Raw genomic sequence first — 19,071 nt, forward strand, 5'->3', positions numbered from 1 at the left:
AAGTTTCTTCATCTACGGTTTTCCTCCCTCTGCTTCTTAAGTTCATACTTGACGCGTCCCTTTCCATTTTGGCACACCGTCTATGGTTTCTTCCACTACACGACACTATATCTTCACCTTCGTGAATTCTTTGGACGAACACTAACACTGACACTTATGAGCCCCTTCTAGTCCTTGTAGCTAATAAGCCCCACTGGCTTTTTGGTTTCAGTCTTTACAATCTGGCCCCACGTTATGAGCGCCAAAAACTTTATGCAATGTCCACCCAAGCAGTGCTCAGCACTACGGCACAGGAGTACTGGTACTGGCTGCGTTCAACACGCTAAACACTGCAGTTGGGTGGTCGGCAAAAGTTTACCCATATGTGCTAACAGATTCAGTCGTAGTACAAAGACTCAGAAATATCTCAGGGCTTGCTGGGTGTAAAGAAAGACTAAACCAGGTTTATATATAGATGTAACAGTTTATTATAATCCTATCACAAGGATGTCCGTTAGCACACTTACACACATATCTTTACCTTTACCCTTACCACTCACGTGCATTTACCTGTACCACCTTCAGACTCGAAGAGATAAGGGGGGAGCAGGTAACATCCAATTCATTCCTCGCAGTGAGGCGCCAATGGGGAGTATGGGGACCTAATTTTATTTAGGGCCTGGTCGCCGCAGGTTCATAGGGGAAGGAAACCTCTCGCAGCAAGCGGAGCGGGTACTCTCACTCTAAAATGGAGTTGTTCTCTCTCGCCGATAAGCGGTGTGGTGTATCTCTCACTCGAAAGTGGAGTGGATTCTCTTGCCAAAGGCACAGATTAACCTCTCTCGCTGGAAGGTGGAGTGCGGCTTCTCTCGGGTGCTTGGCCTCTCGAAAGACCAGAGTGCAACTTCCTTCCTTCCTTCCTTCCTTCCTTAGGATGCTTGGACTCTCGCAAGAGTGGAGTGATCCTTCTTCCAGGTCCGTTGGTAAGAGAGATCTTACCGTGAGCCGACCTTAAAGCCAACTCAACTGCGGGCCTCGCTGCGCTGGCTTTATACTCACGGTGGCGCATGGGTGGTGAAAAGTTTAACTACAAGTACGCGTTGCTAACTCATTTTTTTACATATAGCAAACTTCGTACTGAGAAACATCCAAGAAGTAACATTTAAAAAACACTAGTCGGAAAATCAATAGATGCACGGGTCAAATATAAAGTAAAACTGTGTGCATTCAGACAATACAATTAATAATGAGCCTCGCAGGACTTTGCAAAGAATTGAACAGAGTAAATGACAATAAATGATAACATTTACCAATTACAAAGACCACGCAGGGTCTAATAATGAGCGAAGTTAATAAACATAGAGGTGGACCCGTTAACATTTACAGAATACAGCGACCACGCAGGGTCAAATAATAATAAGCGATACTAATAACTGTAGAGGTGGATCCCTTAACACATTTACACATTTAGCATGCATTCTTCATCCATACCTTCTTAACAAAATATAATATTGCGACCTCGCAGGGTCGTTAAATGTGGCGACCACGCAGGTTCGTTATATATTGGTTGTCCTCGATTTTTTTTTACGTCACCCCCTTCCCTCCCCTAAATCTAGGGGTGGCAGGGTTGTCTTACCTCCCACAAATTTTCTTTTCAGATTGTAAGTCATATGTGTACCAAGTTTGGTCATCCTGAAGGTCACCAATTAGCTTACAGACTCCAACAACTATGGATTTAACACTAATCTTGGTCATTTTGGCATTTTAATTTTCACCCCCTCTCTCCCCCATTCCGATAGGTGATGAACTTGAAGTGGAACGGCAATGGGAGTGTAACTATTCATCTTAGAGACCCCAAAAACTATGGATTCCACACTAATATCGGTCGTTTTCGATTATGCTTACATGTCACCCCTCGCCACCCCCACCCCCAGTGGTGCAAAGGGTGTCTTACCCTCACAATATTTCTTTCGAGATTGCAAGTGATACATGTTACAAGTTTGGTTAAAATCGCTCTAGGCATTCGAGAATTATGCTGGAACAAACATACACACATACATCCATTTTTATATACTAGATTAAGTTCTGGCTTACATTTTACATATGTGAGATATTTTTACATATTATTTCCATATTTTAGAACATTTCTGAACATATACTCAATATTCGCACAATAACTACATGTCCCCGTGTAACTGAAAGAGTTGGCTGAATTTATTGAAAATAACTGACAAAGGACGAAGCAATGCTAAACAAAGCAAAGTTTACAATTTGTTTTACACCCTACAATTGTGTTAATTGCAAGTTTTCTGTCATCCGTAACAACTTGAAATTCCTGTTTCGTACAACAGAGACTGAGGGAAGACTTAAGCATCGACATTATTTTGACAACATTGGAAGAGAGTCCCATGTCGAGCAGCCTTTTGCTAACTCCACCCTCGATATAGTTGCGTGGCCGACAGCAGCACCAGAAGCAACGATTTTGTGGCACACATAAGGGATTTGCATCTGCTTTCTCTTCAAGACAGTCACAATAATAGTTACAATGTTGATAGAAGTGAAATCAATACTTTTAAAACTCAAAGAGTTACATACATAGTGTCTTATATTGTTGAAGACATATTTTATTTACAATTTTAAGTCCATATTTAATTTTATATTTTGGTGAAAAAAACTAAATTTGTATTTACATATTTAGCACATTTTTACTGCATATGAATCCATTTCCTGGTGATCAGATTATCCTTCAGTGATATGTTAAAGGAATTCCATGAATATGTGTCAGTATTTATGGAACAAGCCCTTGCCCAATTCATTGTATCCCAGAGAACTTTCACATTTCTTTTTAACAAAATATTCTGGTATGTGCACACATGAAACCAAAATATACATGGAAATTTTAATAGTATTAAATCTACTCTTTTAACAAACATAAAATTATTATCGGCAATGCACATATTTTGACACATGGAATTCGTACCACAGAAAGATCGATTGATTGATTTGTTCTTTTTTTTACTTCGCATCTTTTTCCACTTTTGGCTAATTTGCGAAGATAGGGATGAGTGATGAAATTTATGAATGAACACTCACAAACATCCATGTCCAGGCTCTGATTCGAACCTGGGCCCTTGACTTTCTAACGTGATGTGCTAACCACTCCACCATGGAGGCCGGCTCGTACCACAATAAGGTCACTGATGCAAGAACAACAATCTAAATTTCAACATATAATAAGTAATCCATGACATGCATAACATGATTGATTGATTGAGTTAATGTTTTAAGTCCAATTTATTTACAGTAAGGCTAATTGGGACTGGACCTAAAGTTTAAAGTAGGATCCGAACCACTAGGTGCCTCCACTGGGTATCGAACCCGGGACCCCTTGATTACAAGGTCACAACGCAACCACTGCGCCACTTGGGAGGCTGACATGCATAACTCACATGGAGTTGACAAAGATGTCACAACATGATATACAGCATTATTAAAAAAAGAATGGTACAAAAGTAAGGTGATAATTTATTTGTAAGTGAAAAGAGATACAAAAGAAATTCTGGTGGGAAAGAAGAAAGAAAGGTTGTAAATTTATAGCCTGTGGTTGTAGTTGACATAAAATCTGCTAGAGCCACTACTTGTTGTTGATAGCTAAAATGGTAGAGCAAGCATATTGCATAATGGAATTTGCACGAATGGGCAATTGTTACAGTTTAGAGACACTTTCGTGCGAAATTCAAGAAACTACCACCACATAGACACTGCAGTACAAGCTGGGTGAAGAAGTTTGAATCAACTGGAAGTCTGTTCAGTAGAAAAACTCCCGGTCGACCAGGAATGTCGAGGGAGACAGTGGAAAAGATTTCAGCTGCTTTCCAAGCGAGTCCTAGAAAATCGACAAACCAAGCAAGTAAAGAAATGAATGTGCCACAACCCACTGCATGGTGTATTCTAAGAAAGTGTCTTTGCTTTAAACCATACAAATTGCAAGTCATGCAGGTGCCGAAAAATGCAGATATGCCAAAACGTCAGACCTTCTGCATGCAGAATCTGTTCGAAGAAGAGAATGGATGCGCTGACAGGTTAGTGTTTAGTGATGAAGCCACATTTCATGTTAGCGTGAAAGTGAATCACCATAACGTTAGGATCTGGGTTACAGAACACACTCATACCATAGTGCAGCAGGAAAGAGACTCACCAAAAGTGAATGTGTTTTGTGCAATAAGCAGATAGAAAGTGTATGGACCTTTTTCTTTTGCCGAAGCCACTGTTACTGGACAGACTTACCTGGTCATGTTATCGGAATGGCTCATGCCACAACTGGAGGAAGATATTCCAAATTCCATCTTTCAACAGGATGGTGCTCCTCCCCACTTCCACAACATGTTCGTGCATACCTCAATGCCACCAGACCAGGTCGTTGGATTGGTCATACTGGGAATCAAGATTTGGACAATTCTGACCTGGTCTCTACGATCCGCAGATGTTCCTCCATCCCCAGATCTTTTTATGGGGGTTTGTGAAAGACACTGTGTTCGTTCCTCCATTACTACAGGGTCTGGATAATTTAAAGCAGCGCATCTTGCATACAGTGGAGCTGATAACCCAGGGTACGTTGGAACGCATCTGGCAAGAATGGACAGCTGCCGTGTTAGCCAGGGTGTTCATATCCAACATTTGTAATTGCCCAGGTTAATTTACAACCTTCCTTTCTTCTCTCCCACCAGAATTGCTTTTGTATCTCCTTTCACTTACAAATAAATTAACTTTACTTTTGTACCATTCTCTTTGAATAACCCTGCATATTACCACACAATACCATTCAGTGTGTTATAATGTATAATGTAACAAATAAGACAGAAAATGTTCAAAACAAAATGTTACGCTTTCTTGCAAAGGTATGGATGGTCACCAGAACCATGCTACTTTTCCCCAGGCTTCCATATTTTGTTTTCAAAGAGGAAGCAATCAAGGAATCCATACTTGATTGTTTCATAGCTGTTTGCATTAAACTCAATGCCTCTTCCCATATACAAGAAGAAATTTTTGAATACAACTAAACATTCAAGGTGAACAAATTCTTCAGGGAGAATGATGAAAGACCTCAAAACAATTCAGGTGCTAGCCCCTATTTCTCAGGAGCCGATTTTTTTTTCAAATGCAGTTTAAGAAAGCCATGAATCCTGCTAAGATAAAGCTACACATTAGGGTTATGACGAAAAAAAAAATTCAAAATTTTGTATCTCCTGTGGTCGCAAATGATGAACTTTTGTGACCTGATTACTAAAAAATCATCATTGCAGGTGGTTCTAAAAAAAAACTTCCTGCACCAACCCGTTTCAGTTTCAGTGTGTGTCACGAGAACTCTATGTACAGTGCTGTAGCCTGTAGCTACTAAAAAAGTAGATCCTTATAATATAGCTCACGATAAAATGACTAATAAAATATGTTGATAGTTTTAGTAAAACATTATATAAAATGATACGTGTATTTGTGTCTGTATGTAGTTACAGATTATGCTTATTACACAGTGTGTGTGACTGTTGGTGGGTTCAAACAACGGGGATTCTTTGGAAAGATCTTCACAATAAATTTAATATTTTCATGACCCCACATTATCAATAATTATTTTAAGGGCTCTTTCGAAAAATACCACAAACAACATTTGAAAAGGACATTATCAATGTAATAATTAGTAAATTAATGTAGTAATTGTTAAATGATTATTTATTAAGTGACTAATTGTGTATATTTTCTCTATTTTCAGGTTTGGTAGTTCAATATTAGTATTATAATGGCATATTATAAATCAAGTGAAGCGATTAAGAAAAATGCGGAATCGTGGACGCAGAATGTAGCTATTGGTGCAACAAAAAGAAGAGATGTACCTATAATTGCAACACTTAGTTCTTTTACTCGACTTCCGCGAAAGAAAGACATTATTGGTCGCTATCATACACTTCTGGAAACAGCGAAAGATAAGAAAGAAAGAATGGCTATGGTAACTGGTGAGCTTACTGTTCTCTGGGCAAAATTTAGCTTTCCAATTTTATCAAAACAAACAATTATGTCAAAAGTAGTTAAATTGATTGAAGAGAACGATAAAAATAGAAAGAGGAAAAAGGATTCATTTCAAGTTAAAATAGAAAATATATATGACATAACGAAAACAGACGGAAATTGACTGTGCCAAGAAGATAAAGAACTATACAAGTTACAAGTTAAATCACAAGGTAAAATTGGATATGTAACAAGCACAATTGCTCCACAATCGTCCATCCATCCCTCTAAGCGAGTGCGAAAATTGGATTCACAATCTGAACCAAACGCTGTCTTTGCCACTGATGTAGATGACACATCATCAACAGAAGTAAGTAGTGATGAAATCTTTTCTGACACAGCATCTGTATCAGAAGAAAGTGAAAATGAAAATGACAAAAGAAAACGAGTCGTGCGTTTCTCAACATCACATGCAGCTAAGTTGGTGACAAAAAAATCTCTTTCAAGTAATAAAGCTGCTGTAGTGTGCTCCAGTCTAGCCGAAGATGGAATCAGTGTTCCAACACCATCACAGTCAGGTGTTTGGCGAGCTGTTATAAGAAGTGGCGAAGATGCGAAGCGTAAAATAAAATCTATTTTGCAAGAAGAGAAACATTTCTGCCTTCATTTTGATGGTAAGCGAATTGCAAATCACGAGTATCAAGTGGTAGTCTTGAAGAGTTCACTTAGAGAATTGAAATTAGGTATAGTAAAATGTGAAAGCAGATCATCACAGGATATTTTTAATGCACTGCAAAGTTTGCTGAATGAATTTGATGCGTGGAAGAACTTCAAAATGATCATATGTGACACAACAGCAGTAAATACTGGACGAGTGAATGCAATTGTTCAAAAATTAAAAAGTGAAATGATCAAAAGAGGATTTGATCAGCCACAGTACATTGGCTGCCAGCATCATATTCTTGATAGAATCGTAAAGCATGTCTTAGACTTCTTTAATCCGATTTCTTCTACCAAACCAACTCTCAACTACGAATTCGTGGACGAAGTGATAAAACAATACAATGTTTTGCAGCAATACAATGTCCTACAAGCCAGAAAGTGAAATGATAACTGTTCAAAATCCAGGTTGGCGAGATGATTTTAGATTTCTGTATGAGTTATGTAGAGCATTCAGTTTCCTTAAACAAACAGGTGCATACCCAGTAATTAAATGGAGAAAATTACCGTCTCTTCACAATCCCAGATGGAATTCACGTGCTATATATGCTCTTATTTCGTACTTCCTCATTCCTAAATGGAGAATATCACTGGAAATACCGTGCGCTTTCATCTCAAATACATGGCAGGAAGCCTGGTTTTCGAATCAAATGTTCAACGCAGAGATTCACCAGAAACTGATCGATGGAATTTTCGAATTAAATTGCTCTGCAGCCATGAAGTGCTTTGTAATTCACTGGAATGTTGAAAGATCCGTTGTAGATATACCACGGACGAATATTTGTGCCGAACGAGGGGTGAAATTAATGGAAGAACTGTACCAGAAATGCAAAACAGATAAATTGGTTTGAGTTGGTGTTTTAAGTCCACTTTATGCACAGTAAGGCTAATCGGGACTGGACCTACAGTTTAAAGTGGGATCCGAACCACTTGTGCCTCCACCGGGTATCGAACCCGGGACCCCTTGATTACAAGGCAATGACGCTACCACTGCGCCATGGGGGAGGCCGCAAAACAGATAAATATTTGAATCTGAAGCTTCTTTCAACTAATACAATTGACTGTGCTGAATGTACTTAAGTTTGAGAATTTTCATTGTCATTGGTGCGGAACATTTTTTATGAATTGAATGAAATAATTGTCATTTTCTGAGTCTATTAAAAAGTTCATTGATTTCTACTACTGGCTAATTTTTTTTTTTTCATAACCCTACTACACATCTTTAAATATGATCTTAAAACATTTAATTTATTATTAATACAATGGATTGAAAGTAATTAATTTTTTTGCCTTCTTGCTAAAGAAGGTTCTACAGGTAACTACATAATGCAATCTAATATATGGCAGACTCTACATTCTAGCAACAGTGCAAAAATTTATAATGGCATGTTCATTATTATAGTTTAGTTTTACGTGATACAGGGAAGACAGAAACATTAATGCCCAATTTTTTTTCTCTGATTTTTTTATTTAAAAATGTTGCCTACGGTCACCTGAGCTTTGAATATTGCCATAATAGAACGAAAAATATCAGAGTTTGCTCATAATATATTTTTAATGGCCGATCCCCATTTGTAGCATGTAAATTAGTATCATTTCAATTTCCGTTTACACAACTAATTCCCCATCTTGACTTACGTTTAACATATATGAAAACCATTGATACATAACACATATGTATGACAAAGATATAAAATATGGATGTATTATCATAAACACATAGTAACATATTTGTGTTCATATAAGTGTTTACTTTTTCCACACTTTAAAACAGTCAACATGCTAAGCAATGTTCCTTGCAAACATTTTGCTTGCAAACTGAACATTTTCATTTTTACATTTTACAAACATGAATATGATAAATGTATATATATAAATGTTTATAAAACATACATTTTATGCAAACATGATAATGTTCTTGTTTTTGACTGAAATGTTTATTTGTGCCACACCTTGAAACAATCAACATGCAAACCAACATTACATTTGTTGCACTCTTTGCAGATATTTTTTTTGCAAACTGCACATTTTCTTTGCTTTTCCTCTTCAATCCTCTGTATGAACTGTCCCAATGTATCCTTTTGAATATCTTGCAGAACACATTTTGCTCCTTTGGGGTTTTTCTGTCAGATAAAGAGGTCAGACATGTTCGAGCAATCATCCGATGGAAGGTGAGAAGTGGAATATTGCCATGAACTAATGAATACAGCACATGTGCGTTGACTATAGCTATGCCAATTGCATTTGTGATCAAAGGGAAATACCCCTTTTTCCTCGAACTTTTGTCCGATATTTCTGAACACACCAATCAACCATGTCGACTCCCCCCATATGCTGGTTATATTCAGAAATTGCTTTGGTTGAGGTATGGCCAAGCATTTCTTTTCTGTTTTTGACCATCTTTTTATTTGCAAAAGTGAATGCACTCTCTGATGATTTGACATCACTTTCACATTGTTGTCTCTCCACTCTCCATGTAATAGCAAGGACCTCATTGTAAGTATCAAATCTAAAATCATATGAACCACAAGGTTCTTTCTTCATTGTTTTGTCATCTTTTACTGGACATTTACTCATTAGACTGATACGAACAGTTCCTGTAGCACAAATTCCTATTTGTTTCAGTTAAACCATGAGGTCGAAACTAGTGAAGAAGTTTTCAAACTAGATTTAGTGGTCAAGAGGGTGCTCTAAAACAGACACCATGTTCAATACGACAGTTGCATCTAATGTATATGCTGATTCTTCATCACAATTTCTTCCTTCATAAACGTCCATGCGGTAGCAGTAACATGTCTGTGTGCAACAAAATGCCCACTGACAAACCTCACTGGTTTCCCTATAATAAATTGCTTCAGAAAATGTCGTCCATAGTAATGGACCATCTGAACATCTACACTAAGATGGCTCGAGAAAACTCCAAATTTTAAGAAATGTGTATTCAACATATCAATCAGAGGGCGAATTTTGAAACTTGTCACGTTTGCCAACCAGGTTTGTCAAAAGAGAAGTATCACTCACATGAAAGAATCTTTTAATTTCTAAGTACCGGTTCCTGCTCATGCACCAACGTTTGCAACGTGTATCAAGATCTTCATCTTCACACCAATACAATCTTTCCTTTAGTAATTCATGATAACCAGTAAAGAGAAGAATTCCGATGAATTTTCTCAGGCACTGCACTGACAATTCAAAACCGTCATTATTATTTTGTAATGCATACAAGACACTTTGACGTGTAAGTAGTCAAACAAATTGTCATGAAAAAACTATTCAAATATTTCTACTGCAGTCTTAACTGCAAGTTGCTGCTTGATGTCTTCTTGCCGTTGAGAGCAGTTGTCATTTGGGGGAATTACTTCACTGTAGTTTGCTTCCACCTTCCTCCATGTAGAATTATTCACGTGATTTCTCTTCTTGCTTAGTGAAGAACAATTTTCACTTGTACATGATGATGCTGTCTGAATTTCCACTGGTCCAGGAACATCGCAGGGAAGTTTGTCCTCAATTATGTTGTCATCTACTTCTTCTAACTCTGAAATAATGTTTATGTTTTCTGGCGGAATTTCCACAATATCTATTGTACCACAATGTTCTTCATCTGAATCACTGTCACTAACACCAAAGTTGGGGTCTTCCAAGAGATCTAGAGCTTGATTCAAGGTCAGACACCTGTGTCGACTCATTGTCCTGTCTAACGTGACTCAGCCGAGAAACACCACTGCCACATTCATTGATTAACAATGTGATTGTGCAATACTTTGCAAGTAGCTGATTATCTGGAAGAGTCCATTATACACACTGTGGGGAGGAATGTTCAAGTTGCTAGGCATTTTTCTCACTATTGTAAAAAAGACTAAACTCTTATTCTTACAGGGAAGTGAAATTTATGTGCACCGAAAAAGTTTATTTTTTTTACATGTCAAGACAAATTACGTTGGAGAACAAAATGGCGTCTGATATACACACTGATCTTGATCAAGGTGTTATTTAGAAAGAATAAGCTTGCTATGTTAAAAAAAAAGCAAAACTGAAAACTTTATATTTTAAAATTATTTTTATAAAGTGAAAAATTGACGAACAAAAATATTACGTTTTTGAACATAAATGAATGTATTAAATGTATTTAAAATGTATGTTAATGTATTTAAAATGTATGTTTAAGGTTTGTTTTGGTTTATCATGCAAGAAGAAACGTCACTCATGTGTTCATGTGCAAAGAACAACAAAATGTATTGATAAATTTTTCTCAGTGAAGCAATATACGTGCGATCCAAAAATGGGGATTGTGGGCGTTAATGGGTTAAAAAACACATACTGTACTTGACATTTTAAAGGGGTTAATGGAAATTTCTGTAAGGGAACTCAAAATATTTTGTAAAAAATATACATTATTTTAGAAATGAATTTTAAAATTCAGGCGCTAGGTAAAACTTTTCAGGGTTCACTTTACTGATGAAATTATTGTGGTACTCACTTGAAAATACTTCATGCACTCACCTTTGTGTCTCTGCAGCTGGATATTCATCTTCAACTGTGAATTCACTCTTCACATCTTCAGACTTCACATTAACATTGTATCTCTCATCACTTTTGCATTCAACAGCACCAAACTGAGCAAAGCCTTCACTCGTATCCAAATCTTCAACATCCTCTGGCAAAAATTCACTCATCTCAGCACCAGAGTGCAAATATATGTGAAAGGCAACATATTCTGGCTCTTCGACTTTCATTTGTTCCTCCTTAGGTTCAGATTTATTAACTGATGATAATGAAGCTGGCTGCCAAGAATTTTCAACTGACTCTTCAGGAAGAGGAATATCTTGGGTCTCACTCCTTATTGAACAAGTCATGAGGTCAGGATCTGGCTTCAGTAGTGGGGTCAAAGGGACAGACTCCATTTGTGATGATGAGGGTGAGGCACTTGAAATCTGAAAATACATTTTACACACAAACTTTAGATGGTGTTGAACAGGTTTGATTTAAATTGCTTTAAAGAAAGAAATAATTTATAGAAAAATGTACATAAGGATTTTGTAGATATCAGAATCACATTTGGTGAAAGTACATTAATCTTGTAACCATTTAATGCTAAGAAAGGAAACAAAATATATCTACTGATGGGGTAAAGCTCATACAAAGGGAAACGTAATATGTAAACTGTAAACATACTTAAATTTATCTTGATTTAAAATTCAATAATTATTACAGACAAAAATAGCAAACATTTTGTGTAGAAAATTATAGAAAATAGTAATCATGTAAAACCATACAATAGTGTCATCTTTAAACTGCAAATAAACACAGCAGCTAATATCTCCCAAACTATATCGTTTAAAAAATTGCCAAAATTCAGCTACAAAGACTATAAAAATATTTTAACTTACAAGTATATACCACATCCAGAATGTATTATTTTCACTGTAAGAAAAGTTACTAAAATTATTATATTTTCATTAACACACTCAACAAATATTTCCATAGTAGGCTCATACATTCAGTATCAGAAACTGAGAAATGTATTCTTTCATGTAATTTTTAATTTCCTTTAATCAAACTGTTGTAATATCTTTATGTTTTTCTTAAAAATAACAAGAATCGATTTAAATAAAAAAATATCAATAATATTTTTTTAAAAATAAAAATCTATTTTTCATCCACCCTGGTGTTCAATTTGAATACAAAATACCATACAGCACACACACACACACACACACACACACACATGCTTTTGAAAGAGAAGATGTCTACTGGCAATCGAACCGAGGATTTTAGAATTTTGCACCACTTTCATGGATTCCTAAGCCTGTACCATCTACTTTAATATTAAGTTTACGTTCTGATTTCACAGAAGATTGGTAAATAAAACTATCTGAAGTTAAACTGTGATCTCACACATCATTATTAAGCTTCCAATCAAAACTTAAAGAATATAAAAGAAAATAAAGAAGTAATGCTTGCAATCTCCTACATTTGGGTTCAAATTCAGGATTATCTTCTGAACGTGTGGCTCTACAAAACGGGAATTCTCCAAAAGAAATTCGCAAGGAGATGCTTGTTACGTAAAAGCATAAACACCCATCCTATGGCATTGAAAAGTTCAGGCATAAGATATTTTAGATGTGGTCAAAATCCTAGTTCAGTCTGAGCACATTCCAGGTCATTGACTGATTGGTTGTGTTGGTGTTTGAAGTCCAATTTATGCACCATCAGGCTAATCAGAACTGGACCTACAGTTTAAATTGGGATCCAATCCACTAGGTGCCTCCACTGGGGTTTGAGCCTGGGTTCAACCTTGATTATAAGGTGATGATGCTACCAGTAGACCAATGGGAAGGCCCTCTTCTTTTCTTTCAGTCATTGATATCAGACAATAGAAAGAAGGAGGCTTTATCGTGGAAGGTCACAGAATACCTGTGCATCAATTGCCCAAGAGGGGGAGATAATAAGTGTGTGCTGAGTGGAATCATTCATGACTATTTCCATAACTAGAATAAGTTGATTGGTTCTGCGGACTCATGGTACGAGGGTTGATTAATATCAGGGCCTATTTTGACTTAAATTGACTAAAATTATGCTATATTTTTATATCTTCTGGTGGAGTTTAGCTAATCTGTAAGTGTAACAAATTGCCGGATCATTGTACGAAATGTATACTAAGATGATTAACACAGTGCCAAGCTGGCCTGGAATATCCTGACCCCCTGTTAATTGGTTGGGTGTATATATAATATTAGTATAGCCCTTCTACCCCCTCTCTCAGATTCTTAGAAAAGGAATTTATACTTATAAGTGAAATTCGGGAATTTCCCGTCAGTGACTCCGTTGGGAATTTTGAGACTTAAGCTAGCTCGAGGAAAATTCTGAGAAATTTAGCTGGCTCGGGAATTTCCCGTCAGTGACTTTGGTGGGAATTCTGAGAATTAAGCTAGCTCGAAAATTCTGAGAAATTTAGTTGGATCGGGAATTTCCCATCATGCAAATTCTCAGAAATTAAGCTAGCTCGGGAATTCTCAGAAATTAAGCTAGCTCGGGAATTCTCAGAAATTAAGCTAGCTCGGGAATTTCCCATCAGGGTCACGTGACCCCTTGCTGATTGGTTGAGAGTGCATATATATATGTTTCGCTCGAGCTATCCTATCAGTTGTTAAAAAGCAGTTGTCATTGAGAGTAGTTATAAGGAAATTTTTGTGAGAGCAATTGTGACACATATACAATTACTTAATACACTAAGGCATAAACCTGTCTCTCCAGTAATATAAATAACATACCAGCACCCAAAATATTTTGCAATTTTGATACACTTAGGCATAGAGTTGTGTCTCCAACAAAATGTATATATAATAACCAATACCCAAAATAATTTACTATTCTTAATATACTTAAGCATAGATTAGTTTATATTCACTTTTTAAAAAGTGTTTGTGCTAAATATATTATTTCCAAGTGAGATTGAAATATCGATACCCTCTAGAATTGTAGTATGTCCAGAAAAATTTATATATAAATACCAAATAAAAAACAATGGCTAAAACTGAATGCCCCAATTGTGGTAAATTCGTATCCAAATCAAATATGTCGAAACACCGGGCAATATGCACCGGTCATCCGAAAAATCCTCTAATACCAACCCAACCCTGTCCCTATTGTGAAAATGCTATTAGCATACACAATATGAACAGACATAAGAAGAGTTGTGAATTTCAACCATTAAACCAGCCAGACAAATCCTAGAAAAACAGAAGCAGATATAGCTTCAACTGATGGCCCTGAATGAAAACAAAGCAGATCTTCAACCACACCTAGTGGTTCTTTCGGTCGACTCAATGATTCCTCCTTCAAATCGGAGCCACGCTGTGATATTAATAATTTCTTGAAGAACATAAAATCTTCAATAATATAACTCCAGAAAAATAAACCTAAAAATAAATCTATTAAGTTTTATATCATCCTATTCTCTGAATATGAGAAACCTGATGAAACACGTCATATATGTCACCATTGTACCAAGACTCAGAGTCTATATTTGAGTGATATAGATAATTTGGAACAAATCTATGTCCAGCTTATCGACACATTGCTGACAAAACATGAGCAATTTGAGGCCAAAGAATCTGGTTGGAAATTGTGTAGACTGGAACTGAAAATAAGTCAATTCTCACCTCTCTCTACTTCTACCTATGTCCCCTTCCAGTAGATATTCAGAACCAAAAGGTTGTGGTCAATATACAAAATAATGATAACAAGTGTTTTCTGTGGTGTGTCTTGGCAAAACTTTACCCAGGTGATAGGAAAAACAATCCAGAGTAGGTTCATCATTATATGCAGTATGAGGTAGAGTTTGAGTATGCTATGTGGGGTATCGAGTATCCTGTTGCTATATCCGATATAGCAAAATTTGAAAATTGGGTGCGAGATCCCTTGGCAATCAATAAATATGCCTATACAGCACACAGCAATTTTGTATATCCTCTCAGAATAAGCACCATCGATGATGACAATGCTATTGTCATTAATTTGTTACTTATCTCAGATGACAAAAATGATAATAAGAAAGTTTATCACCATTATCATTTCACAGGAGAAAATTTGGGAGTTTTGTGTAATAGCTGTCTCAAAATACAGAAAGAAAAATTTGTCACCAATTTTTTTTCATACTAGAGAACATAGAAGTGTTAGCAGAGAATCAGGAGAGAGATATGAGTCTCAGCAAAACAGTAAAGATTCCTGGTGGTGGCATTATTAAGATAAGATTCCTGGACTCCATGCGATTTCTCTCTCGCTAGCAAACTATCCGATGACCAGTTCCAAATTACAACTAATAGTTTTCCCGGATTGGGCATAGAACATATTAGACAAAAAATGGTATACCCATATGAATCTGTGACTGACCATACTAAATTTGATGATGAGTCTCTTTCTCCTCAAGATAAGTTTTATAGCCAACTTAGAGAACAAAATATCACAGATCAGGATTACCATAATGCTCAACTGATGTGTGAGAAATTAGGGTGTAGGACACAGGGTGACTACCATGATGTCTATCTAAAATTGCGTGTGACAATCCTTGCTGACGTATTCCAAGCTTTTAGAAAATTGCCTATTCCAGCACATTTTTATACCCTCCCTGGGTTAGCATGGCCAGCTATGTTGCTCAAAACAAAAATCGAACTGGAGCTAATACAGACGTGACATGCTTCTCTTCATAGAGAGAGCCGTACGTAGGGGCATGGTACAATGCACACAAAGTTATGCGAGGGCCAACAATACACATATGACAGAATATAACCCAGATAAATCCTCCAGCTATATATTCTATGCAGATGTAAATAATTTGTATGGTTATTCGATGATGCAGAAACTCCCTCTTGGTGGTTTCGAGTGGATGGATCCCACATCAATAGATATCCAAAATTTTTATGACACCGAGTATGCTCTCTTTGCCGAGGTGAATCTTGTTTTCCCTTATAATTTACACAATCTGTGTTCTGATTTGCCACCAGCTCCTGAGTTTAAGTGCCCACCTGAATCAAAACAGAAAAAGCTTCTGATGCCTCTCGAGTCTAAAGAGAGATATGTTATCCACTAAAGAATCTAAGATTCTTGATGGACAAGGGGGTCAATATAGTACAAATTCAAAGAGTCATTAGTTTTAGGCATTTGGAGTGGTTGAAGCCTTATATTGAAACCAACACAAGAGCTGCCAAGTCAGATTTGGATAGGAACTTCTATACATTAATGAATAATGCAGTCTATGGTAAGATCATGGAGAATATTAGGAAGCGCGTAGATGTGAGGCTGGTATCCGATCAATTGGTGGGAAATCCAAGATTCAAATCACACAAAATATATAATGAAGATTTGTCACTTTTCCAAATGGAGCAGGCAATACTCAAATTCAACAAACCAATCTTTGTGGGATCTGCAGTACTAGATATGTCTAAGATACATATGCTGGAGATCCACTACAATAAAATAAAACCCTATTATAAGGATGACATTTTTCTCCTGTATATCGATACAGATAGTTTTGTATATTACATCAAAACACGTAATCTGTATGAAGCTATAAAACACCCTGAGTTGCTTGATTATTTTGATACATTTTCATATAATCATAATTTTGGTATCCCCTCCCACAACAAAAAGGTACCGGGCAAACTAAAAGATGAGAAAAATAATTATATTATTATAGAGTTTATCGGATTGCGAGAAAAATGTATGCAATTAGATCAGAGAAAAACACTATTAAAAAAGCCAAGGGAGTTGGTAGAAGCATAGTAGAGAACAAAATTTCGTTTGATGATTATTATCACTACCTCACAACCAAGTCTCCCAAATTAAGGTAGGAAAGGAGAATCCAAAGTGTAGATAACATACTGACTACAAATAAAGTGAGGAAAATTGCCCTGCATTGAGAGGATGACAAGAGACAGATTCTCTCATGTAATATACACACATTACCATGGGGTCACTATTGCCTGGGAAATAAGAACCAATGTGACATTTGTCAATAAAATAACCATGAATCTGTTTCGGTTTAGAAAACAAGCTATGGAAGAACCTGTTTAAATAGCCCCACCAAATCTCACTGACATTTTGTCTAAACTAAATGGACTGCTAATTATCCACTTGAACGGTATCCTAACAGAATATGAGGGGCAGTCAAATGAAAACCGAACACCCACCATAAAACACATTCCTCGCAAAAGTTGACAACACTGTTGTTACATATCGATACTGCCATCTGTAGGGTAGGAGAAATGCATAGTGAAAATGCACAGGTCCACACAGTTGCTTCATCATTGCTCAGGAGGTGAGCGTAGTGAAAAGTGTGTTTGTCCATCATTGGAAATGGAGGCAAGCAAAGAAGAGCAGTGTGTGGTTCGTTTCTTGGTGGCTGAGGGTGCTGGAACACGCAAAATTCATCGTCGCATGTCTGCAGTGTATGGCGAACACTGCATGTCCCTGACAAGTGTGCACCAGTGGCAGAAGAGATTCCACGAAGGACGCACATCACTGCAAGACGATCCGCGCCAGAGACAGGCCCATCGAGCCATTACACCTGATGTGATTGCAAGGATCCATGGTCTGATCCGGGAAGACCGACGATCACAGAGGAAGAAATTCGTGTTCAGGTTGGCATTAGTCATGGCTCTGTGCATGCCATTATCAAAGATCACCTGCAGTTCCGAAATATTTGCGCACAGTGGGTTCCGCATCAACTGACGGAGGGACAAAAGATTGACAGAATGACTGCATGTCTGAGTCATTTGCAGCGGTACCACGATGAAGAGTATGCGTTTCTGTAACGTATCATCACAGGGGACGAAACGTGGTGCCAACAATCGAAACACGTCGATTCTCCCCCACTAAAGAAATTCAAGGCTGCAGAAACTGCAATGCGCCATAAAGTCAAAACGCCCTGGAATGCTGTCGGACGGAATCATCCTTTTGCATGATAACGCCCGTCCCCATACTGCAAATCTGGTGAGGGATAAGCTTCCGACGTTTGGCTGGGAAACGCTTGAACATCCTCTGTACAGCCCCGATATTTCCCCTTGTGACTTCCACATTTTTGGTGACCTCAAGAAAAACATTCGTGCACGTCGGTTTCATTTGGACGAGGAAGTGCAACAGTGGGTGAGGTTGTGGATCCGTCAGCGACCTAACTCTGTCTACAAGACTGGAATTGATCGTCTCGTCTCCCAGTGGGATAAATGTCTTACAACTTGTGGCAATTACTTTTGAATGAAACAAACTCCATTGTCACTTTGTAGCGGGTCTTCGGTTTTCATTTGACTGCCCCTCATACAATGATGATACTGGTAAAATATTTTATATTTTCAAAAACAATTAAATTATTACAAATTCCCCATTGGTGGGAAACTAAAATTCACCATAAATCCTGAGAATAAGGGTGAGATAAAAATATTTACTGGGAGTAATATCTATCGTATTAAATATGATAAGATGGATACTGTCACTACATATGATATATCTGCAAATGATTGTCTGTATATAGAGTTGCAGGAAAATTATGATAAACTCATAAAATCACCTATCCTATAATAAATAACCATCACCACAATGCCTAATGATATTTTTGGTCAAACAAAACACAATGATCACACCCATGATATTCTTGTTCTCGATATTAATCAAAAAATTACGCACTGATCTGCTCAGCATTACAGGAAACTCTCAACTCCAGTCTCCAATCCGAGATAGCCAGCGTCCAGTCTCAGTGTCTGGATCCCATTCTCAAAATCGATGCCGAACTCAAATCCCTGCTGCAAAAATACACCAATTTGGCCTCAATGGACAATCTTCAAAACTTTGAGGAGAGTGTAGGCAAATTAAAAAATGAGC

General features: G+C 37.2%; 1 protein-coding gene across 1 annotated transcript in view; it reads right to left on the reverse strand.

The window, feature by feature from the left end:
- Positions 1–19,071, reverse strand: part of LOC145981182 (uncharacterized) — a 110,888-nt gene that overhangs the window by 25,919 nt on the left and 65,898 nt on the right. The window contains exon 2 of the mRNA XM_083114304.1: positions 11,200–11,630. Within this exon, the coding sequence (XP_082970430.1) occupies positions 11,200–11,600 (401 nt within the window). The 5' untranslated portion in view covers positions 11,601–11,630. The remainder of the gene's footprint in view (positions 1–11,199; positions 11,631–19,071) is intronic.

This window comes from Lepisma saccharinum, chromosome 29 (genome assembly GCF_977018435.1).
Source record: "Lepisma saccharinum chromosome 29, izLepSacc3.1, whole genome shotgun sequence".
Lineage (NCBI taxonomy): Eukaryota > Metazoa > Arthropoda > Insecta > Zygentoma > Lepismatidae > Lepisma > Lepisma saccharinum.